The sequence below is a fragment of the Epinephelus fuscoguttatus genome, linkage group LG17, assembly GCF_011397635.1.
Source record: "Epinephelus fuscoguttatus linkage group LG17, E.fuscoguttatus.final_Chr_v1".
Lineage (NCBI taxonomy): Eukaryota > Metazoa > Chordata > Actinopteri > Perciformes > Serranidae > Epinephelus > Epinephelus fuscoguttatus.
Genome location: NC_064768.1, coordinates 25,269,036 through 25,295,083, shown reverse-complemented (window position 1 = coordinate 25,295,083; position 26,048 = coordinate 25,269,036). Strand labels below are relative to the sequence as shown.

The window sequence follows — 26,048 nt, the reverse complement described above, 5'->3', positions numbered from 1 at the left end:
ATTCCGCGCAACATGCTAGTTCTCAGAAAAGATCTGGGTCGGACTCGAGTAGCAGCTCTGAGATATAGCTTGTGTCTTTTCTTGAGGACGAAGGGAAGTAAAACTTATAGAACTACGAGGGATCTACCACTTAACACACAGAATAGAAAAGCAGCTTGGAAAAAACATAACACTTCTTTTTTTTATCTCTTTTTGCTAGAGAGAGAGAGAGAGAGAGAGAGAGAGAGAGAGAGAGAGAGAGAGAGAGTTATGAAGGACTTAGAGTTGTGACTGGTTGAAGTACTATGCATTGTCACAATTGTCCAACACATATACAATAAATAACCATTGGTGACACCACAGGACAGAAGTCTTTAACACCATGACATCTACAGAAAAAGAATAAGAACATGAGTAAAGATGGAAATGTTTTTCAGAGTTGAGACAGGAGGGGAGCGTCTGGGGCACAGAATGAGTTCTCCACACTGTAGCTTTCCAGCTCCGAGCAGCCCAGCGGTCGCTGTCATGGTGATGCGACAGTATCGCTGGTGGAACGATGACTTCACTTCCTGTTTGAGAGCTTCTGTGACTCACCAAGCATGCACGTGCGACTTGTAGTCAGTACATCCTCCACATGTGCAGTGGGCAAAGTTTTGTATCTTGTCCAAGAATTCTTCCTTTTACATCCTTCAGGGAGACGGATTTGTATTTCCCAGCCCACTGACCTGGATATTATTACAAGTGAGAGGGAAATAACATTGGTTGAACAGCTGGCTCTGCTCGCAATCTGCTGCACATCTGCCCATTTCATGGCTGTCTGTGGGCCAGAGATTCAGTCCATCCCTCTCCTCTCTCCAGGCCGCAAACCTGTTTATCCATCCATCCACCCATCCATCCATCCATCCATCCATCGGTGTGTCTTTGAGGACATTTAAATCTAATATCTTTCTTCACAAAGAGTTATCGATGACTTCACCCATTCTGCTAGCTAGTTTTGTTCCCTTGGTATGCTGTTTGGTAAAATGAGGTTGACTAGTCTCATGTCCCAGGTACAGGAAGGAAATAAGCATAAATTCAAGGATGGAAAATAAAAACATTTAAAAAAAGGGGAGGTCAGATATACTTGTCTCGAGTTCACGGCTATCTCTGCTCAGTCTCTTAATATTTACAGGAAAAAAATAAGATAAGCTACAATGACAACAACATTAACAACAACAGGCACGACGACAAACAGACAACAAGAATAGCAAGTGTAACGATAAAAGGATGTCAATATTTAAATTCATTCATTCAAAACAAAGAATATCTTTGTGTTTCTTTAAAGTCATGGCAAGTCAATATGACCTGATTATGGACCTCCTCCTTCTATGACTACGCTGCAAGATAGACACAAGCACTGCCATCTCGTTCTGTTAGCCACGTTAGCTTAGTGTATCTTTGCAAGGCAATGCAGACAGTCATGCTGTTTGTGGGATTGAGGCCTGGCTGTTTAGCCCCGGGGGCCTTTGCCTCCATCCTCTGCGGAAGTCTCTTAGCGCGGTGTGCCATCCAGGGCGGAGGAGGACGGGGTGCTGGGGGTGGAGGAGCGCGGTGTAGCAGCAGGCGGGGTAGCAGCCGGACTCCCAGTCCCGCTGCTCGGGGTGCAGGCGGAGGAGCTGATGGGAGCAGGGGTCTCTGACCCCGGGACGCCTCCCTGCTGCTGGCTGGCCTGCTGCTGCTGCTGGGCCTGGAGGGTCTGACCACAGACATGGTGGTGCTTCTCCCAGTCCTTATGCTGGCAGAAGGAGCCGCAGTAGCGTGCCGTGTTGCAGCCACTGCATGTTTCACTGGCTTTGCGGCCACAGTTCCAGCAGCTCTGACAGACAGATAGAGACCAAATTAACACAAACATAATACAGCAGAAGGATTTACAATCTAGATAATTGGCTACTTCAGCTGATGAACTTCTGATGATTGATAAAACTGTAATTAGGACCCGTTGTTTGTTTAATTTTATGCCTCTATTCACACAAAAAGATAATTTAGTACAAACAGAGAACTAGTGAACGCCACATGAAGATTAGCAACAGATATCAGCGCCCCAGTCTGCACATCAACAGAACTAGCCTCTCCTTTTACAACACTTAAGCTTAAAACAAACCACAGGCAGATCAAAAACCCATCTCTGATTACACTCAGGGCCTCTTATATATCTTGGAAACCGCAGGGAGAGCGTGTCAGGGCGGCTGCATATCCACAGGAAACAGGAGAACAAGGTTACAAACAGCTTCTGAAAGTTTTCCTCTGGGGCGCTTCTCTCTCATAAACATCACTCCTGCAATTAATGACAGATGTGAGCCATATTTCCCTCTCACTTAACTGATTAAACGTCAAGGTCTCTGATGGTGATTAGCAAATGAAAGCTCCTTTCCTTATTTCCTCTGCGCTGAACGGGTAACACCTTTCTAAACATCCTCGCTACTCTGTCGTAGAGAAGAGGAGGAAAGCGAAGGTAACAGATTCCTGATTGACCTTGTTTGCTTTACTGTGCTCTCCCTCTCAACTATAAAATAACTTCTATTTGCAGAAGCACTTCTAAAACTGTGCATAACTGTGCGACCTCTTTGACACTACAATGATTTGCTTGTACTAATACAATGATGAAATACATTCTTTGTAAGAGGAAATACTATTATCTGGGTCATTTGGGAGTCACTGGAACAGCTGGCAACTAAAGTGTAGTCAAAGCAACAACAAAGAAATACCACAACTACCAAACAAGAGGATGTGAATGACAGCTTCATGATGTGTTTGAAAGACTGAGAGTAGGCACTGAAGTGTATTTAACTACCTCGCTAGAGTCCTCCTGTTGGTTGATTATGGAGAGCGCATCCTCGGCCGCCTGCCGCTTTGCCTCGGCTACCGTGCGCTCCATCTTGGCCCGCTCGCTGCTGATCATCTCGTGAGCCTTACGCTCGGCCTCTGACACGGCCTTCTGCAGCTCTGACATGGCCTGACGCTTCACCTCATTCACAGCCTCTTCTGGAAAGAGTGTGGAGACAGAGGAAGTCAAGCCTCCCGTACCTGCAATGTAGTGTGCATTGTATCATCCTGTCGTTGGGAGGTTATTTTCAAAGAGTACACTGCTAAATTAACTGGTGTTTTTAAGTAACAACAGTTACTATTTCTGAATATAAGCATTTACAATAACATTTCTTCTGAAATACCAAAAAAAAAAGTTTCATTCAACAGCAGTGGTATCTAAGATGGTATCTTCTGAAAGATAAATGGGAAAAGCTGTTTTATGTGCTAAATCTGTAACACATCTGGAAGACAGAAACCATAACCATAAAACTGACGCTTTCACTCATTTTTATGTGAGGACAAAATCTGAGAAAAGACATGCTTTGTAGTTCTGGAGATGATAGGAATTAATTCACATGGCAGGAGAAAACGTATTTAGCTTTTGTCGTTATTAGCTTTTGTTATTCTGAGATCAGCTGCTTGTGGCACCCTCTGGCAAACATCACATTTAACCAGACATCAATTTTTTGAATGTGGATAATATATTATAGTGGGCGCATGAACACATGGCACATCAGTTACTTCCATTCATTTCAATCATTGAGGCATTTAGGAGGTGACAGTGACTCTGGCATGTTTAATCAGTTACAGTAGATCCTCTAATAGGTCAACGTGTGATGTTTTAATTCAAAAAGCTGAAAGGATCTCGTTCGGAAATGAGCAAACCAAGTCTATATTTTTTCATTTGATTTGAAAAATATCCCGAGACAACAGCATAAGCCAATTAATCCCAGGTAATCAGTCAGAAAACCTGCTTTTGAGATGGAGCACCGTGTTATTTCATACTTGTTTTGTGTAATGAATAACCTTGCTGCGCGGGTGTTAAGCGGTGGAATTCCAACCAAACGTCAAAGCAAAAGGAGGCCTTTTTGTTTGCTCCCATCAAGCCTGTAACTTGACTAATTGTGTATGCAAATCAGGCAATTTATATTTAAATTATGCATTTCCATTGTGATCCCAAAGGCCCATGTGGTGAGGGGAAGTGGGAAACCGGTAGGACACCGTGCAAGGTGCTTGAATATTTATCACCAACTGTAAACATTTTGCCCATTTCAAACAGATGTATTCAACGCCGCACTCCATTGTGTTAAAAATCCTATTTTGCAATCCTCCCTGGGTCACATTTAAATCTGTCTCTCCTCAGCCAGAATATATGCGACTGAAGTGAAAAGGAAATACTGAGGAGAATGTGGAGAGAATGAAAAATAGCGAGCACCATTTATCCTACAGACAAAAGATAAATACAGCTTTATGTCTGACAAATATGCTTCACTTTACTTCATTTCCTTTGCACACATTATACTAGTATTACAAATGTAAAATCTGTTTTCAATATCAGACAGAATGTGTGCTTTTCTAGAGACAGAGACATTTTCTCTCCATTGTGATTGAGCTAAATTTTCAAACTAGGGTGGTTTTGTCTTTAACCTACTGTGCTGCCTGAAGTCATGGAAATTGCCCTGGTGCCATGTGATATACGCCTTGTGCATGGAATTGTGATTACACACCAAATGCCTCAGATGGAAGATCGATCAAAGCTGGTGAGGGGAGGAGAGTACTGGAGAGCAGGCACAGTCCCGATGGTGATACTCAATTCAATTTAAATGCATATTACTTGTTCTGAGTATCTCACGCATCATGCTTGGTCAAGCAAGGGGACAATTTCTTTTCTCCAAGGGGTTTAAAAAGCAGATATACTGTATCACTGATGGAGAATACAAAGTGGATTCCTCGAGCCCTCGGTGGAAAATTCTTTCAGTTTTTCAGAAGAGCAATAATAGTGATTGCAGCTGCGCTCAGGAGTTTAAAGAATGCTGTTTGTGTACGCTCAAATTTTAATGGCAACTAATGAAAGCTGTTAAAGCAACAAATTAGTTTCAATACTTGATCCTAACTGGCTCTACAAATTTCCCTCTGCAATTTTACAACACTTTGGTTAAATAGAATAGCTGCAATGTCTGCCGCTAAGGGGATTACCAAAGTGCCAAAAGCAAAGAAGACACCGAGTCTTGCTACTGTACTTTAAACAGCAGAACCACTGGACCAGCTGTTAAAGCTGCTTGTCCCTTATTTGACTGGTGCAATAAAATTGTTTTATGACCTGACATCATATTTGGAGTGTGCAGAGTGTGGTGTTGAAACTCTTATTTTTTAACTTCCTACTGTATCAAATATAAATGATTTTCTGAGAGCAGCCTGACACATCAATACAAGTCTACCAGGAGAGGAGGTTGCAGACAGCAGACTATATTGGGACGAGAGGGGAGAATGGGGTTTAAAGAAACACTTCTCATCCCTTTCCAGCCCTGAGTCATCTGGGTGAAGAATGGACATGATTTCTACAAAGCAAAATGTCTTTCAAACTGCAGAGAGATAAAGACAAAGCATGTGTGTGATGACAGCAGCCATCAAAGTATTTCTCACCAGCTTTCTTCCATATCTCTTCAGGGACGTAGCCAGACACAGGCCGGTGCAGGAGCTCCCTGTGAATTTCTGAGGAGACACAAACATGCAGCCATGATAATCAGAGATCAAACAATGTTTTGCATTACACAGCACAAGAGTTTGCAGAACAAATCAGCATGTTGTAGAACCTGTTGGCTACCCTGATGTTTCCACCAAAAGGTTTAAGGAATAAAGCAAAACATCACGTATTTATGTCACAAGCTGCCTTTCCATCCACCTCTTTTTATGCGCATTTTTGATGTGTGCAAAAAAAAAGTGCAGAGACGCCACCCCAAAAAGAAAAATGTCTTGAAAAAAAAAAGCATAAAAAATGACTAAGTGCAATGCATGGGCCACTGCAAGCTCTCTTTGTCCCAGAGAACATAGCTGTAATATTAGTTATTCAAAACTCCATTGTCCATTGTGCTCTTCATTATTACGCAGCCATTGTTTTCTTGCCTTTGATATTTGTCTAGTGCTCTTCTTTTGCAGTGGTATACAGGCACCCAATTAAAGAACTAGTGCCATCTACTGCTTATTAAACCAACTCCCAGTATCTGCATAACAGTAGTGGATGGAAAAGCACATAAATTCTCAGTTTGTTTTGGTGATTTTCGGAAAATTCGGCAAAAATTTGCGCTACATTTGGATGCAAACCCAACTACTGATGCAATAAACTCATAAGATGTAAAGTAGTTTAGATTTTTAGCGGACAGAAATATGTACAACTGACTGTGATCAGTATATTATGATAACATGATGATGTGGCTTAGTGGCAACACGTACAAACTCAACAATAGAGGACCTAGTATTGAACCCTGGGGGACACCATATTCACTATCAGCCTTTTTTGACATAAAATTGCTGGAGGAAATAAAAAATAATTATGATCACTCTCAAGTGGGATGCAAACCAGCTAAGTCACAAAAAATTAGATAAGTTAATAATCATTATTATAGGGCTTGTATAATAGTGGTTTGAAAACTGTAGATTGGCCCTATCTGTAGCCAGTGTTTGATCTCTCTGTTCTGGGTTACTATAGAAACAACATGGTGGACTCCATGGAAGAAGGTCCACTCCAACTGTAAACATAAACAACTTATTCTAAGGTAAAGAAAGCACAATGATTCTTATCTTTGGGTGGTTATAAACTAATGAAAACATAGCTATGAATATTACATTCCATTTTTGCCAATAGATGCCCCTAAATGTTTACATGAGTTACAAAGAGGAGGATGGAGAGAGCTGGTAGAATTAATATTATTTGAATCTGTCATAGTTAGTGAAAATACCAGTGGGGACATGTTGTCTTACATTAAAAAGGAAACATTGACATGACTGATTTAACTTATTTGCAGTTTATTATTTAAGCAGTCCTGTAAACATACTGATGGCTTTCTCACTGTGTCCTTAAATACCTCTAAAGTGAGATCCCCTACCTGGTGTTGCATTTTCCTGTGCTGCCGGGCTCTGCTGCCTTGACTGCCCACTAGCACTGCCTCCCTTCTTAAGCTCTTCAGCATCGCTGTATCGTCGGATCCAGTAGTTGAGCTCCTCGCGGTCGGCCTCCTGGCACCGCCGCAGTACTGTCAGTGAACGCCTTGTCTTCTCCACCATGTCCATAATACAGTTCAGCAGCTGGTGGGTGACAGGGAGCGGACAAGGCGCTGAGTTTACACATAGACGTGAAGGGATTGATTTCAATTCAGCAAGGGTGCAGTGGCGGCGGGTGGGGAACTAAATTAAAGCCGACATCTGTCATGTTATTTCAGTTAGTGTCTCATTATTATATTCATCTGTATGGTGGAGTTTGGTAGTGAAGCACCAGGGCGTATACATTGGAGACACGCTCTCACCCTTTGAAATGTCGCTTGGGTTTGTCAGGTCACACATCTCCGCTTGACATCCTACTTTATCACTTCAGTCAATAATATATCTGTGTTCACAAATCTGATTGAGTGATTCAATTTTCACTGCATACCAATAACTGTGAGGTGAAATAGCATTATAAATGTGATATGAGATGTTCTGTCCTATTTCATGTTTGAGCATGTGACTGCATTAGGAGCCCTAAAGGTGAAGAGGCAAGCAACAATTTAGTAATATTTGCACTGTGTTTGTTGCACTGCAGGAAAACATATTTACATGCAAGCATATAATTATATATAAAAAATCTTGACTATTAATCTTGTAATGTCAAACATTTCTTTAGATTATTTCATACAACATATTTTTTAATAGTACAACACTCCTGTAAAGGTCACTCTTATTGTGTGTACAGCAGTTAGTTTTCTCCTGACAATGTTACAAAGACTTACAGTACAACATGAATTTAATATAAGTAAAATAATCTCTGTTACTTAAGGTATAGTAAGAAAAAAATGTTATTACTTTTCTTACATGGTCAAGGTGCTTCCACTCCTCAGCCCACTCTCTGTCGGTCAGCCTGTGGTCAATCACTTCCTCCTGCCTGGTCCCTGTGTGCATACCTGCAAGAATGAAAGAAAAGAAAGATAGAGAGACAGACGGAAAAACAAAGGGCATGTCAGTATGACACAAAGGATCAATGTAATATTACTCCATCACTCACTTCCATCTATTCTTTATTTGGTCCCTGGTTGAAACTCTTTCTATCCATTTTTCTCCTCCTCCCTCACTCCCCCTATTCTTTACTGTCTCCATATCTCTCTCCCACCCCGAGGGCAGGACTCAAATGACTGAGCTTCTCGTCCAATAAACATCCATCACATGGCGAGACATGGTAAATGTCTCTCCTATTTTTAGAACTGAGCCAACGTCGTCATTACAGCTTCATCAAGGCTCGGTCTGCGCAGAAAAATGTCCCTAATGCGACGACACTGTGCCTAAATGTGCTTCTGTTGTGCGCTCATACATCTCACAGTGCATTACTTCATTCAGCCATCAGGCTGCGGTGGCCTTGGCGTCTCAGAGGCAAGCAGGACAGCCTTGTGGTCAGAGAGACTGTTTGTCAATCTGCTGTTCCAACAAGGATCCACCATGCTGAAGCGGGCACTGACTGATTATCAGTATTATTAAATCGGATATGGATCTCAGCGGTATATAAAGAACTGAGAAGCCTGAGAAATGATGTAAAAATGATGTAACTGTTGTAACTGTTTACTTTGTATAGAAAATCCTCTTTATGTCTCTCTTGGTACCACTACAGAGTAAAAGCTTTGACAGTGTGCCATGTGGTAGAGTTGCTTTGTGTCTCAAAATCCAAATGTATGGACGCACACACATACGTACACACATTCATATACATCCTCCATCCTCCCCCATGTCCTCACCAATAGGCCTGGCTCTTTCTCGGATCTCCCGATGATTTGAGGCCGGGTGTCTGTAGGTGTCGCGGTAGTGATGGGCAATGGCCATGTCATCCAGCCTGTAGTGCTGCGGAGGGAGCGGGCCCGGGTGGGGCAGGCCGTTGGGTTGGTAGGAGAGCCCGTTGGATGGGCTGAAGCGCTGGGCGGGGCTTATGGTGCAGGGACGCTTGCTAGGGTGAACATCCGGGTGCAGGGCGCCATCTCGATCAAAGCCGTTCTCTTTGGTCCTGGTCGGACAAACAAAGAAAAAGAGAAAGAGACACATTGTGAGTGTGTCATTGTCACTACATGTAGCACTCTATAGCCCCTTTCTCACATGTACTGCAAGCTTGAAACTATCCAGACATCACCCCAAGGAGCTATATGTAAGAACACAAATGTCCGAATCAGCTGGACAGGACATTTAACAGACTTTACCCTGCCAGCTCCCTAGTACAGAGTCTGTGTAATGTCTGATTGAGTCCATGTGTGAATAGAGCAAGTCATTGTCCAGAGAATTCACAGCAAGCATATGGGTGTGTTGACGATGTTTCTATTGCGAGGCTTGCGTGAAACTGGAAGAAAACAAACATTCGAGGGTGAAAAGGGAGGGTTAGCTGACGCGATGCGGGAACTTCTGTCGGTAAGGACTGAAGCCAAAATTGTTAGACAAATTCAAGGAACAGCAAGAGACTCGGCTGTTTATGAGATTACGAAATTACGAACCGGCTACATGGCCACAATGTGATCTGCATCATGTCCTGCCTCCTGCATGTTCTACCCAGGCGCCACTCCTCGCCGAAACCAAACGCAGTATTGCCAGACGCAGACAATCTCCTGTTGTGTGCTACATGTGTAAAAGCGAAACTCTGCACATTGTCCTGACATGACTCTCTGAACATTATTCAGACATTATATGAAGAAATGGCTTATGTTTTTCTTCTAGTGGATGTTTCCATTAGACTTTGTGGGAAGAATCCTAAAAAAGGGACACAGCATTAGGAACGTACAGAATTATTTCAGCCAACTGTCAAAGCTTTTCACTTGTTCCAAGTAAAATGAGACTGGATATGAGACCATATGTGGCTGAAATTTGCTGTTGTTCTCAGACTTGAACACATTCTTGTTGCAGCAAAAGCCTGGCAAATAACAAAAGAGCTCCTGAGGCACAATGGATCAGTGGAAACAAGAAAGGGAAATAAAAAAAGGAAGGTAGAAGACACAAATACAAATCAGTGTGATGGTAATATCACACCTGTTTTGCAAAAATGTCCGATGCAGAGTTTGTTTCTTACAGTTGATACAAACAAAAACCAAACTTGAAACATATCATCACAACTCTCCTGCCCTTTGTGCTGTAGTAAAGGCTTCAGTTGACCTGCTGACAGACAAAGAACCACAATAAGAGGCTGTTTTTCTCATCGTCCCGGAGTTCTTGCATTGAAAACATGTTCATTCATACAAACACACACAACTGAAGTGTGCGCTCACAAAAATAACCGACACACACTTAACATACATACATACATACTCACTAAAGCAGCTTCCAGGGGATCAGGTGGATTTTTGTTAGCCTGCTTCCGAAGATTAATGTGGCCAGGTGTGTTTGTGTGTGCGCACGCTTGCACATGTGTGTCTGTGTGTGTTCTCAGCTTTGTCAGTTCACAGTTAAATCTTGCCAGCCTCCCCCCGCTATCTGCAATCCTCCACTTTCCTCTCTCCCTCTCTCCTCTTCCTCCCCATCTCTCTCTCCGATGAACAGATTGAACTTCTTAATGAGCTGTTTTTATGGGCTCCTAATGCTCATCCACAGCTCTCCATATGCTCTTTCCCTCCATCCGTCCGTCTCTTGCTGCCTCCCTCGACTCATCCATCCATTCTTCCACCCCCACCCCCCCCCAACCACACTCTTATCTCCCCAGCCTTCCTGCTGCAACAAGGTTTATATCTACAGGCACTGGAGTACGCTCACACACACATTCACAGTCACCTATACAATGCACTGATGTGTGCATATGCAATTTACCTATTTTGGATAGATACATGCCCAATTTGCATACACATGCCAGAGCTGTGACAGAAATATAATACCTTTATACAGTGTTTAAACTTCCATCTGGACCCCTGCTATATCATGACACAAAATGAATGAAAAGCAACCTTTATATAAAAACAGTATTAGCTTTGTTACTATTTAAGAAGGGGGACGGACCCAGTTTGTTTCATTAAACAACCCCTCTTAAGCTATCATTAGTCCTTAGCGACTTAGCATCACGCATCAGAAAATACTGTTAATCTTAAATGCTAAAACGTTTGTCAATATGGACATGCAGCACATTGTTAGCTTGGTTACATTCTCCACAATTCAATTGTTAATTTCAATTATACCATTACACCAATGTATAATTCATTCAGATTTACTGGCATGGTAAACAAGAAAGACAAAAAATAGTGCCGACTCCCAAGCTTTGAAGCGGTCCTAAAGTCCAAATATGAGTCCAGTCCTCGATTATTTATATTCTTTTAGTCCATAAGGGCCCACTGATTTAGAGAATCAGAGGGTTTTCCATAAAAATTCAAGTCATGACTAGTATCATGTTTAGTCCATTGCTAACTGTGTATGCTAACCTTTGTTCTCCAAATGGACTGCAGTTCTTCCTGCACTGTGTTGCAAGGTGCTTGTTTTTGTCACCTGTTAGTGTCCCCCTGCTTTGCTGTATATTTTTCATTTTGTGACAACACGCACTCCCATTTTAGACGGCCAACAGGCTCTGTGGTCATGTACCTTTGCAGCCACCATACAAACTTCAAAAGCCTTTTTCTTGGGGCGTTGGTAGCGTAGTGGATAGTGACGGCACCCCATGTACAGATGCTATGCTTTGCTGCAGCAGTTGCAGGTTCGATTCCAACTTGCAACCCTTTGCTGCATGTCATCCCCCCACTCTCCCTCTCTCTTTCTCCCCATTTCACACTGTCCTGTCAATTAAAGGCAAACAGCCCAAAAAATAATCTTTAAAAAAAAAAAAAAAGCCTTTTTCTTGAAATCATGGCTCAGTGACAGTCATGATGTAATGATGTATTTTTGCTTAATATTTGGATTAAAAATATAATACAGAATCTCCTCTTTCCAACAGTGTCTGGGTCAGGGGATGGAGAGGAATGGAAGGCTAACAAGGGGGATGGTAATCGCCTGCTGTAGACAAATACTGGAAATCTTTACAGGAAGACACATGCCTTCACTTGAGATTGGCAATTATGATTTACTTCTACAATTCCCTCATTTAAGAGGTACATTTGATTTCTTTTAGATAGACAAATATATCTAACACACTACCAGTATATACATTAAACAAATGTGCAAATTTGTTGAGGTTTTACTTTTAAGAAAGCAGTGCTTTTCGTAAAAAGCTTTCAAGGGGCATAATTCCTTCATTTGGCCGAAAGACTTTTATTGTAAAACATCTGCAGTAAGTGTCTACTGATGAGTTAGTGAGTGAGAACAGTATCACAATTCAGAGCAGTACAGTTATGAGTTCAATTATGTTGTATGCCATTAATGGAATTAATGCTGTGAAAATATGTTGAATTATACTGTATTCCCCATGCAAGCCATTACAACTCCGGTGCCATTAATTTCGCACTCCAGCTATTACTTAAATATGGGCTTTGTCAGATAATTACATTACACGATATGTATGTTTTTTTTCCCCTCATATGCATATTGTACTGCGATATTCCTGGTCAGGCTCCTGCAGACTGTGGTATTAATCAGGATGCATTGATAGTGCATTGTTTTCTGTAATTAAGGATTCCCATTCAAATTCCAATATTCCGACACAGGGCTCCAATAAGTGGGAACGCAGAGCAGAGGTAAGCAGAAACCAGAGGTGCTTAGCCAGCCGTATTGGTGCTAGAGCCTCATCTGTAAGTGTTATCAGCCCATCTCCCTAGACACACACACACACACACACACACTCACACCCAGACACGTACAGAGGTGCACATACATGAAGCACACTCACGCCTTCACACTGGATAGAGAATCACACACACACACACATTCACACAAACAGACAAGGTTTTTTTCCACTGAATACAGATGCCTACTTACTTTTTCTCTCTCTCCATATATTCTCTCCCTCACACACATTTACACGTACACCTTTTCCCCTAAGCTCACTCCCCTATGCACCAGACGGCCTGCAAATATGCAGGTATTACAGAAAAAGTCTGCCTATCCGACTGTTGGGGGAAAAGAGAGGTGAGAATTATTAATATCGCTTTTGGCATTTTTGTCCCTCAGCAAATATAAAAAGTACATTTTCCTCTCCCCTGCCTGTATTAAAAATTTTAGACCCCCAGAGAATTACTCTTTATTTCAAAAGACCAAGATGCACACATTGTACCCGAAGCACAGGCACAAACTCACAACAAACACAAACTTCTGTTCAAGAAGTTAAAAATGCTTATTAATGTTTAATGAGGGAATATCTGCATGGATGCATATCTAACTGCATTTATTAAAGGCTTGTTAGTGTCAGTTAGAAAAATCCCTTTGAAAAGCCCTTCAAGGAGTAAAAGCATACAAATCTATAAATAGATTCTGATGTCATTTTTTTAGTCGTTTTGCAGCTCTACTACATAAAATGAAATTTATTGAGTTGGGAATGAGCCACAGTCTTAAACATGTACACACGCACGCTGTCAAGCTGGATGGGTTTGTGCTTGTTTCCGTTTCGGCTGCTTGGGGGGAAGACTGCTGGAGAGAGGACTATAGGTTTTTACAGTGCTGTGTGTTCCTGGACGGCACGTCTCAGTGGCTGTCCATTAGAGCAGAGAACATTGAGTCATTACCAAAGTCCGTGACAACAAACGGATGTAATGATTTGGCTGAGGTTGGAGGGTTGAACTGAAGCAGAGAGAGACACACACACACAGGCACACACTATACTCACACACCCGATCGAGCATGGAAGTAAATGATAACTTACAGCGAATACAAATTCATTCACATTCATTGACACATTCACACTCTTCATTTAGACACAGCTGCCTTCCTTCCTTTTGTCTATCCTCAGGATTTGTGTGTGCGCGTGTGTGCGTCTGGGTGTAGCCAGATCTACTTTCCCCATCTCTTCCTCTCCTCAGTTCTGGCCCATTAAGAGCAGGAGCCGGGAGCTGCGATGTCCAACGGAGCACGTCATGAGGCCCGGTGGCGCACTGACAGACACTTCCCATACATACATTAACACATCACACTCTTGCCTTGTATTGGCTCAGCTTGTGTCTGCGGAGCCATGTATGGGTTCACGGGGATGCAGGCAGACTCAAAGAGATTCATGCATGAGATCAAATAATAGAGGGGAAAGGTCTCAGCTGCTTTAATGTTTGGATTCACCCACCTGTCCGGCGTCCTTCTCTTGCCGTTCTCGTTGACGTCCAGCAGGAGTTCGGAGGAGTCCACTGGGGAGGTGGTGCTGGTGTCCAGGAGCAGCTGCTCATGCTGGGCCAGGTACTGAGCCGGGTTCTGCTTGGCCAGTCTGGCACAGTGCAGCAGCTCCCTCTGAAGGAGCGGCAGGTTGGCCTGCAGAAAGAAACAGCATTGTATTATCAGAGGATATGTAACAACTGTACAGCAGACAACGCTGACAACCACTTCTTGAGAGGCGTGAATATAAATATCACAACTGCCTTTTTTCCCTTTCAACAAATGCAAAAAAAAAAAAAGACTCGCTCAGTCACTTGCTCCTCTCTCTAAGATGTTTCTTTTTCGGCTAATTTGGGAAACAATGACAATCATCTGTCAAATTCTGAGCCGAGCGGTTTTTACTGCACATCTTAAACAGATATATCTTGTAGGAAAAACATAATAATGAAGATTCAGAACTGCATAAAACAATAAAAGACAAATTTGATTGTGCCTGCATTGCTTTAAGGGTAATCAAAGTCAACTTAAGCTCTTAAAACAGAAAATATGCAGTTGGAATATTCAACTTCTCCTCACGGCCTTGTGCAGAATATAACATGTTGTTGATGATTTATATTACAGCAAAGATAAGTCTAGATTGATGCATCTCTTTGATCTAAAATCTAAAGCTCTATAAAATTTAATTGACAGTTAGCTTGTTTTCAAGAAATATAAACCTGGAGATGTATTACCTTACTGAAAGCCTCAAATGCATAAAAATAGATGTTATAATAAAAGAATGTGTTGATATAATAAAAGCTTTTTCCCAGTCTTTTTATTCCGAAAACATCAATTTGAGGTAACAAGAGATCCATTTCTTCCACATCATCTGACCCCTATTTGCTCATTACCACTGAACCACCGCCACTTCCTGTGACCCAGAATGCATTAACACCCCAAGAGTTTCTCTGTGGCATATACATAAAGAAACAGCAGCTATTTTCAATCTCTTTGACATAACAAGGGGGTCTGCTTTCTTGTGTGGAGTTACAGGGTCATGCAGGTATGTGCGCGCCGACTTCAAAGACATCTGATGGGGCGCGTTTTGAAGCAAGAAGATGAAAGTGTTGCGTCAGGCAGGTTCAGAATGAGAGTGGGGGCTATTTTGGTGAGGCACATCACAAGAGCCTTTGGAGGGGCCATCTTTGTAAGTTTTAGGTCTGTTAATCTTTGTTTTGTCCTCAATAACATAATCTCCCTCTGAGTCCCTTGCTTTGTTTTTTTCCTTGACTTATTTTTTCTCCATTTTTATAATCTATAGGCTCAGTTCTTTCCTCCTGTCCTACATTAGCTCATGAATTTGCTTCTGTCTCCCTGACCATTTCATCTTGTCTTTGTCAGCTGCAGAAATACAGAGCTACACAAATAATATTTGCAAAACACAACTCTGATTTGTTTCATCGGATTAATGTTTCATAATCATACGAGACTCCCTCTCCAGTAATTGGCTTTAGTAAAAGAAATGCCAAGCGCTGGCCTTCGCTTTACCTGCCTGAGTTAATGGTCCGTTAATAGTTTATGATCGTAATTACCCTCTGAAAAAAAAGGAGCATAAAATAGATTGCTTTGACCCTGGTGAACTCATCTTTCATTAATTAGAGGTCATCCTAATTGCCAGAGATGTAGGATGCATTAACAAAAAAAGGACTGAGTCAAGAAATGCAGACCAGTGAGGAGACTGGATCATTTTTCATAAGACAAAGTACGGGCGATTTGCTTCTGTGCAGTTATGGTAACCAACATCTGCACTTGCATAAAAGGAAAAAATTCAAGTAGTGTTCAGCAGCCACAGCTAAAAATCCGCCCCAGATGATTTATTGTGAAAATACTGGATCTGTCATTTTGTCAAACGGTGCCAAAAAACTATTCAGAATATGCCACGTTCAGGGTACGCTGCACTTCATCAACTTTCTGTTTCTGTGTAATTTGCAGTTGGAGGAGAATCTGGGAGACTCAGTTTCTGCACGTCTATATTGTCCTATTTCAATTACTACCCCCCCCCCCCCCCCCCAACACCCTCTGTCTCTCTCCGTCTCTCTCTTAAGCTAAATGTGTTTATTCCTGTCTCGCAGCGCTCCTCACACTTCAGCATGACACAAGAAAAACAAAACCCATGACAGCCTAGACTTAAAATAAAACTTTAACTTGAAAACAGAGAAACACTGTTACTCTGTGAGCCTGTTGTCTCGTGTGGCGGGCGGCCCGCCAACACATCACGTCACTGGCGCTGTGTGGTTTATGATTGCCTCCTTCCAGTAAAGAGTCCCGACCAATTTGTGGTTTAGTATTAAGAGAAGGGGAAAGGAGTTGAGTGGGTTTTGTTGGGGGTGGGGGGGTTGACTCGGTCTAACATTAGCGTAATGAAAAACTCTCAGCCCTGACGCGCATTGTTGCAGCTGTGCTTCGACGCACCTATAAAAGCTCCCCTACACCTCCAACTGCTCTCTGCTACCATATGGTAGCTGGCATTAAAGGCTCCGCAGTGGGAAGACACTAAAATTAGACTGGGGAGAGAGAGAAGCAGAGAAGGAGCGACGGAGGGAAAAAAAGAAAAAGAGTTGCATCTTTGATTCCGCAGCCATCCCAGTGATACACTAACCATCTGGCGAGGTGAGGAGAAGGGAAGGAGAGACTGGAGGATGGATAGACGGGGAACAGTAAACAGAGACAGGAAAGGGGATAAAGACAGAAAGATATGGAGGAAGAACAAATGAGAAGGTGAGTCAAAGCGGGAAAACATGAAGAAGCGATGTGAGGAAGGAGACGGGGAGGACACGAAGTCCCTGTTTGCGTCGTTAACAGCCAGTAACGGCAATTCTGGTGGGACCAATAGCACGTCCATGCAGGACCTCGGTGGATAATATAGGCTTGTGAATGTCAGTTCACACATGCACACATCTGCAAATGCACGCATCAACGCGCGTGCAAACAGTGCAAAGTGAGATGATATTGTGTTCAGGGACTGTCTTGCTTCCACAAATAACATTTACCTCATGCCTGTCACTCAGACACCAGCAGATAAAGCGGGGTAGGGAGGGATAGATAAGGGATGGAGGATAGATAAAAAGGAAAAGGTAGACAGAGGAGGTGTGAAGGGAAACAGAAAAAATGAGCAAAAAGAAAGTGAAAGAGAAAACGGAGCCTGTAATAGAAACAAATGAGCTCTGTGTTAAATGTCATGCCTGTCCCTGCTCTCCATCTCTCAGTAGCACACTGATATCGATCTCAGCTTCACCTAGACCCCATAACATGATCTGAACTGCTGCTGCACACTACATCCCTCAATATAACCCCCCCCCCCGTCCCATTTGTCATCTTTGAATACCAAAACAAATCATACTGCCTCCAGTCTCACCTCCAGACTGCTTGAGCGCCTCGAATCCTGACATTCAGAATATGCACCTATTTGACACAGAACAGCCCAAACACACATAAATGGCCACTATTTTCACCTGTAGATACAAACAGAACATCCGCCATCCCTCTTCATTTTTATCTCCCAGACTGGTATAAAGAGATGCCGTTGGCGACCGGTGACAAATGGGCCGAGGCAAGAGCACAACTGGATGCTTGAACGAGTGCTCCGTCCTCTGGTAATATGCCATGCTAATGGCTTAAAATGGGAAATACTGGCTGAAAACGTGGCTTAGCGGGATGAAGAATCGATGACAAAACAAGCCTGTGAGAAAGAGGTGGAGGAGGCTGGAGAGGAACTCATGAACGTTGTCTGCAGCCACAACCACACCCATCGTGCTCTGCTCCAGCAAAAAAAGCAAAAGCAGAAAAAAACCCAAATTCTTTCAGTTCATATATTGTGCGGAAAAATTATTAGAGATGTTCCAATACCGCTTTTGCCATCCCAATACCGATTCCAATATCTGAACTTGTGTGCCACTCCTGGAAACTAAAGCCTTGCATACCGTACTTGTTGCACTTTAACGGTGGGACTCTCCTGTGTAAAATACTGCCAATATTGGTAACATTTTGCTAATGGCTAACATTAACCTGCTGTCTGATCGGTGCATAGACCAGCATATTTGCCGATAGCCGATCCAGCATTTAGGCAATATTGGGTGCGGTTACATGATGACTTCTCATTCAGAATTAAATAAATCTGAATGAAATCATTCGGAATTAAAGTCTTTCCAGGTAGTTTACATGAGAAATATTCATTTTGAATGAGGGTTTACATGGGAGATCAGTTTAATCACCTGTATTCGGTGATTCGTGCTGTGGTGAATGGAAACCGGTGAGTGCAACAAGTCCGACTTGGAAATGAGCATGCGCAGAAAGACCGGAATGAACTTGAAGAGGAGTGAGTGTATACAAGTGTGAGAAATTCTTTCATTCAGAATTAGAAACAGAATATTCCAGCCCCTTACATCAGATTGAATTTTCAATCGCATTGGCCATTTTCATTCCAAATTAGGTGTTTACAAAATCACTTTTAATAGGAATCAACTTTCATTCCGAATGAAAAGGGAATAAAACTGTCCATGTAAACGTACTCATTGAGGGAATTTTCAATACAGATATCGGTACTCTAAGAATTCCAGTCTTAACAAAGTTGCTAGCCTCTGGTTAAACAGAGAGAATCTAGAGAGTGAGATCAGCCTCAGTATTGAAATGACTCCTACTCTGTTTAGTTTGGAGAAGAGTGAAACAGACAGATTGAGCAAGAGAAAGAAAAACATGATTTTGTGAAACTGCAGAGAAACTGAGAAGGAAGTCAAAGAAAGACTTTGGGATAGAAACAAGATAGAGATGAAGACACACTCCCAAAATAGGGAGAAACTAGCAATAAATATCATCAACATAAGTATGCACATCTGGATCTGGGCTGGCTAAATGTTTTCCAGACTTGGTCGGTCAGGCAGGCAGGCAAACCCTCTGTAGTAATTGCATATTTAAATATCTACCTTCAGAAAGGGTATGACGAAAGGTCGCAGAGGGAAGTTGGTGGCTTCTTGGAGCTTGGAGTGAAATTCTTCGATGGTTAGCGTGGAATTCTGGAGGAGAGAGAGAGACAGAGAGAAAACACATGAATCCATGTGGAAGGCATTAAGTGATAATATTACTTATTGGAAGCTAAGCTATATCCTGGCCTGGAGTGAATGTTTCGGGTTTTGTAATAGGAAGCAGATGGGCAGGCCACAGTGAAAGAAAGCCACAGATAGCCACAGAAAACAAAGACGCACATCTCCGTCAATTAACAAAACAAATACACATGCAGGAGTCACGTTAGCAACAAATATGCAGCATGAAGAAGTAATGTGCTTAATTTATCACTTATTTACTTTACCAAATATGTGTATATAAATGTGAGTTATTCGCTCATTATAAAACCAATCATCTCCATATTTATGTAAACATTAAAGTGCAGCTGAACTGTTTAAAGACTTGTTGTTACGTTTCTATTTTCATATCAGGTCTGCTTGTTTTTATTCTCAATAAGAAGTGAAAAAAATCTACATTTGGAAGACAACTGTGATGTGAATAAAGATGTGCTGATTCCTGAAGTGTGTTGGTAATTTATGTCACATAAAATAATGCATTTCCTGCAGTTTTGCACAGGATATTGGGGAATTGAGCTGATTAAAATACCAGCCATGTCTCCCACAAAGTAATACCATGAAAATTCAGTTTGCTATTAACATAATAAAGAAATGCTGCTTAATAACTAATCAGGCAAGTTGCAAAAAATGTATAACTGAATGCATCAGCCAAATGTTCACTAACAATATGAGTCAGTTGTTGCCCAAAACTGGAAATCTTGCAGTACAGTGTCCACTTGTAGTGACAGCAGGACTGTTTGTTCCTGTTAGCTTCTTAAAGTAAGATTTAACTAAAATCAACCTTTAATCAAAGTGTCAGGGTCCCTCCTTGCCTTAACTTGCAATGTCAAATTCACACCTACTGATCAGGAAGAGGCTCAGAGGGACCACAAAAAGATGCATAACGACTACAAAGAGACACAAAACTACACAAAGTCTGCATGTCTTGCTCCTGTGTAGGAGGGGTGGTGGTGCCCTTTACATATCCGTGCCCAGGGGCCCACTGTTTCATAATCCTTCCATGCTGCTGAAGCCTACGCAGTATATGTATGTAGTGTTTTGTTACCTGAAAGAAACGTCTCTGAACTTAATCCGGACAGTGATAATGTTGCCACAGCAATGTAATTAAGAAGGCAATTTCATAACATACAAACATATTTTCCAGGAGCCTTCTGGTATCATCACAAGGGGTGATGTGATTTTTTTTCCATCTTCATTGCTTTGTCTTTGTTTCGATCACCTGGACATTCACTTGGATGTTCACACACATGCTTTCTGTTGTATACGTCTACCTGCATGGCAGCCCTGTCCTTATCAACACAGAACATGAGCCTGACACTCTTGTGGCATAATGCTCCATGCCTGTGCTGCCTCTCTCCATCAGTGCCAGCTGAATAACTGTCTGGCTCTTTTCACAGACCAGATAAGCCCAAGGTGACCAAAATACATTATGGGCCAGGAAAATGTGCAGGACAGGGAGGGTATATTTAGTGCGGGCGTATTTGTGTGTTTTCCGTGTGGTGGTACGAGGAGTGTGTGTTAGGAGCGGCGGGGGCTTCAAAGTGGGTTATACATTTCAGTTTGTCAACCCCAAGCAAAGCTTCTTCTTTTATGGTTGCCTGTAACTCACATTAACGGCTGACAAGACAGCGGTGGCACTATTTTTAATTTTCAACATGAACTATTCCCACGATGCAGAGCGGAGAGAAAGAGTGGAAAAGAGAAGAGAAAGAGGTGAGCATGCACATGGGAGGGGAATCTATTCTATAACAAGCAAAAATACAAACAAGAAAAAAAAATCAAGCGAGACGGAGAACATAAAAAAAAAAGCAGCAGATATTATTTTTCCTCCCCACACTCTCGGTGTTATTTCCCAGACCTGAATTTTGTTACATTCAGCCTTACATCTGTTCACCCAGATTGCGCAGGGGCTGTTCTTGACAGCTAGTGAAACCTCCTGAGTCTCCCTCTCTCCCTCTCCCCAGCACACAACTAGCTAATTAACGGTGTCACTCTTTTCAATAAGGCAAGGGGAGGGACAGGGAGACAGTGAGCGGGAGAGGGAGAGAAGGCAAGAGAGAGAGAGAGACGGTATGCAAGCCAAAACGACACAGGAGAGGCATGTGCATATGCAGACGGTGAGAATAATAAACATAGTGAAGCCAAAAGGAGGCTATGCTCTGTGAGGCTAATTAAAAAAATCTCCTCCGCCTCCTCCTTTCTGCACAGCATTCAATCACTATTTCTGTATTCCCCTGCTCGTTAAGTCAAATCTTCTCCGATCACACAGACGTGCGGTAAATCTTTAGATTTGCACATGTATTTTATATTGCCTTCATATAACCATGTGGGCTAAAACACATCTGTCTCATCAAATCTCTGTTGGATAAATGCAGTTGATGTTTGCAGGCTTGATTGTATTTCGCAGTGTTACCAAGGTAGTCTCAAATCTCTGGTGGAGGAAACAGTTTCATTTTTGTTCTTGCTGCCGTATTATCAGCGTATTCAGACAAATTCTAACACACTGTTTTTATCCACTTTGTTTTCTTGGTTGTGAGTGTGATTATACGTAACGTTTTAAAACTATAATGCAGAATTTTAACCAATAAATTGATGTCCGTCACATTCAACCACTTGCCAAACATGTTCACATAATGTTGATTAGCTTATAGCCACCGGGGAAAGCCCTCTGTATTTTGCAATGCGTTGATGTCAATCAGCCAGAGACAAAGGAGGGAGAAAGATTTATCTATTTAAAGTTTTTTGTTGGTTTTGTTGTCTTCATCTGTTCGGCACTGCTTTTTGTTTTGTTTTCTGAATGCTTCACCTGTGTGAGCGTGATTCTGAGGTTTTCTTTTCATACCGTGGATGCTGAATGGTAAATGGAGCTTTTCTAGTCTTCCAACCACTTAAAGCGCTTTTTTACACTACACATTGACAGTCACACTCACCCACTCACACATATTCACACACCGGTGGCCAAGGCGACCATACAAGGTGCCACCTGCTACTCAATTTTGACATTTAGACGCACTCACACACTAATGGCACTGCCGTCAGGAGCAATTTGGAGGTTCAGTATCTTGCCTGAGGATACCTTGAAATGCTGACTGGAGAAGCCGGGTTCGAACCTAAACCACAGCCACTAGTTTGGCAGTTTGATATAAACTTTTAAAAGAAAAAAGCAACAGAGCAGCAGCTAGTATGATTGTAAATATGTCAGAAAATCTTGGAAGCGTCCAAGATTGTGGACTGGAGGCAGGACATACGCCCCATCAATGTTTAAACGTGCATTATTCACCCCAGTGAAAACATTAAGTTGCAGAGGACGTTCATTTTGACAAAATTTAAGACATGTACAACATAAATTGGTGAATAAAAATTCACCAGAATGCCAGAAACTAAGTATTTGATGACTCCTAAACACCCGTTTCAAGTCCCCGCCAATGCTGAATTGATACCAGTGTTCTTCCACATGTTGACAGTGTTTATGTACTTACTCTCACTGCCTCAAAAGTCTGTGCATCCTCTTCAATCCTCTACAATCATTTATTTGCAATTCCGTCTATTGTTTAAGCTTAATCCGTGAGTAAGCTTTTGCAACATGTGAGGCTGTCAGACACCTGCACAACCTTAATGACTGATTATATGACACTAGTTTGATGTTAAAATAACAAGTCTAATCTTTATCACCCCGTGCCTCTGGTTGTCGCATGATGCATCTGAATTTAAATAAGTGCATAGCAATAAAACCCAAAGTGGATCAGGTGCAAACAGACGGTCTCCTGGTTTGATGTTATTCTTTGTCCCAGAGGACAACATGCTGCCATTGTTTTGTCAGGCTTTGTGTAACACTGAATAATGGGCTGCAAAGCTCTGATGAATGTCAATCCTGGAGGCAGAGGTTCGCAAATCTCTCTGTTTATTTTACACTTAGCCTGAAGGACCAGATGGGTGAGGTTTCTGACAGAAGAAAATAAAAAAAGCCTTAAAGAAATACCCCTGAGGTTTTTAGAATCAGGGATAAGTATTTCAAAGTATTTTAAGTATTCATGTCTGTGACTGAAAACTAACCTGACACTATTTAAACTGTTTGATTCAGTAAACTAGTTCCATCTGGTACTTCAGACATGCTGAACAAAGAATTACTCGCAAATAACCTACTGATGGATTCCCTTACTCCTGCTAACTTAAGGCCGCAGTGTCAACTTTCACTCTGGGAGCACTTTGAACGCAGATGCACAGTAGCCACTTACCACTAGTCCCAGCACTAATGTGCGGACGCGCTCGCCGATTTCAGGTGAGATGTCATTGCCAAACTGCTGTAAAGTTGTGAGAAAGCGCTTGAGCTTGCTGAGCTGCCGGGCGCCGCACGCCGGCGGCAGCTGCTGGTTGGCCAGTGAGGATGAGGAGGAGGAGCTGGGACCATTGCTGTAGCCATTGGGAGGGGATGGAGCGCCATTGAGTGCTGTAGGAGAGTGGCTGCTGCCGTTGGTTACTGCATGAGACAAGGACAGAAAGAATAGTGTCAACAGAAAGCAGAGGAAAAATGATCTTTTCCTTTAAGGTCTAATTCATATAGTTTTTTGTAAATATGATTTCAATTGTGCAAATGTAACACTGCATTCAGGCTTGGTATATGCAAATCACAAAAATAACCAAAGTCCTTGACTGTGCCTTTAACAAACACCAACAAAGGAAACAACATACGTCAGCTTCACTGAGACCAAACCACTGATTTGAAATGATTTACATTCCCCTGAAAACATTCACAATCCTCAACATTTGTTTCCAATCATCGTGGCTCGTTTGATCCTTTGCGGCATCCTCTCATAAAAAACATATTTCTGCATTTGGAGACATGTTGCCTCTCTGCACCTCCTTCTCCCTTACCCTCATTCCCTGCAGTCTAAACAAGCACGGACAGTGTGACCCCCCGTCGCGCCAGACCACGGGAGCAGTGCATGTGTGTGTGTGTGTGTGTTGGGGGAGTTGGTGTACAAAGAGATACAAGGCGGCATAAAGCTTTCTCTAATGAGATTAGGTTTTAACTAGCGATCCGCTCACTCCCCCTCTGGCTGCCGTCCAAAGCCGCCACTGTAAAGAGAGGAGAGAGACGAGATACTCAAACTGCATCTGGTAACAATTACGTCGGGTGGAAATCAAAGCATACTGCTTTGTTAAAACCTTCGGCATGTGTAATGAGAGAGCTGGGCCTTTCCTCCCTCATCGCACGGAAGCCCCGATGTTAATTGTGGAGTGTGAGCGTTTGCAACAGAGAGAGAGGGAGACAGACAGATACAAAGGCAGAAAGAGAGAGTCAATGCCAGATGAAGAAAGGAAGAATAAGTGATTGAAAGATAACAAACTAATGTCTCTGTTGCACAGAACCAGCACTACTAATGTAGTTTGAGTGCTCTGAGCATTTTGAACCACAAGGCCTTTGATTCTTTGATTCTAGTGCTCTTCATGCAAGTGGTTAAGTATGCACTTCTAAGTGAATACTAGGGTGTAATTTGCTCGTCACAGCCTATGTGCACGTCATGGCAGAGCTATGGTTTGTAAGCGTGGGTGTTAATGAACTTGTTGGGGGAGGTGTTGGAATGACTGCAATTTGGAAAGGCTCAATGCAACTTGTTAAAGAGGTCTTGTGATGCTGATGGCATTCAAAATGTTTTATTTTTGGGTTTTACCTGAGCATAAAGCGACCACCTTACTATGTGTGAGCACATGTATATCTGCTCTGTGTCAGGGTGTAACTGTGTTTATATTCCATGGTTGACTCAAACTGGATTATACTTCTGCAGTGTGGGGTACAGTCATCCCGCCATCACCTTAGAGCTGATTTATAGTTCAGCGTCACATTCTACCTGATGATAAAACCACCAAAGTATTACATGTGATGATGCACCAATCCCACCTTTTCTCTCCAGGTGCTGATTGTGTACGACAACTCTCTCACTTTCCCCAGATTTAAAATGTCTACACCACACTACGTGGAACTGTGAGCATGAGCACTAAGAACAGATTGTAACTGATACTGGACACAGTGAACTTTATGATGACATTTACAAAGAAACTGTATTTAATACGGATTGGTTCTGTCATGGCCAATACCAGACCTGCTTTATAAAGTCAGTATCTGCACTGATACAGTACATTGGAAACCAGTTGTGTAGGACTTACACAACTGGTGAGGATTGCAACCAGCTGAAACTTCTTCTGTACACCAAGCTTGAACCCCAGTTAAGGATTCCTTTAGTGTTCATTTTTTAGGAGGTTTCTACTGGGAGCCGATTTATCCACGAATGGCCCCAAAATGGTGATGCAACATGGCGGACTCTGTAGAAGTAGTTGCAGTTCCATTTCTGCCAATATACCCCCCTAAATCCAACACACTGGACCTTTAATACATAACTATAAACCCGGCTTTACTCACATGTGGTGGGGGTGTAGGAGCTGTTGCGGGGCGCTCCTTGCGTGCTGGGTGGGGGCGGCATGGTAGGGGGGGTCAACCTGGACTGTGTCTTGACGTCCGCAGGTGAGTCGGGCATGGTGGAGCGCTTCCCAGTGCGATCTGAAGGAAGAAAAAGCAGAGAGATTATAATAACACACCAAACATAACATGCTGATAGATTAACGCAGGAAATAAACAACAGCTCAGGGCAACACATTCCACATCTGTGTGGAACTATATCATAAATTGCACACAAA

The 26,048-nt window shown here is 42.4% G+C and overlaps 1 protein-coding gene across 4 annotated transcripts in view; it reads right to left on the bottom strand.

The window, feature by feature from the left end:
• Nucleotides 1-203: 203 nt before the first annotated feature.
• Nucleotides 204-26,048, bottom strand: part of runx1t1 (RUNX1 partner transcriptional co-repressor 1) — a 67,755-nt gene continuing 41,910 nt past the window's right edge. Inside the window, exons 2-11 of one of the 4 annotated variants that reach the window (XM_049602464.1) lie at nt 25,774-25,911; nt 23,591-23,832; nt 19,200-19,289; nt 14,216-14,397; nt 8,799-9,061; nt 7,879-7,976; nt 6,927-7,125; nt 5,467-5,535; nt 2,810-3,042; nt 204-1,834 (exon numbers count right to left, since the gene is read on the bottom strand). In XM_049602464.1, coding sequence (XP_049458421.1) covers nt 1,511-1,834; nt 2,810-3,042; nt 5,467-5,535; nt 6,927-7,125; nt 7,879-7,976; nt 8,799-9,061; nt 14,216-14,397; nt 19,200-19,289; nt 23,591-23,832; nt 25,774-25,911 — 1,838 coding nt within the window. In that variant the 3' untranslated portion in view covers nt 204-1,510. The remainder of the gene's footprint in view (nt 1,835-2,809; nt 3,043-5,466; nt 5,536-6,926; nt 7,126-7,878; nt 7,977-8,798; nt 9,062-14,215; nt 14,398-19,199; nt 19,290-23,590; nt 23,833-25,773; nt 25,912-26,048) is intronic. The other 3 variants (XM_049602465.1, XM_049602466.1, XM_049602467.1) reach the window with 3 other exon arrangements.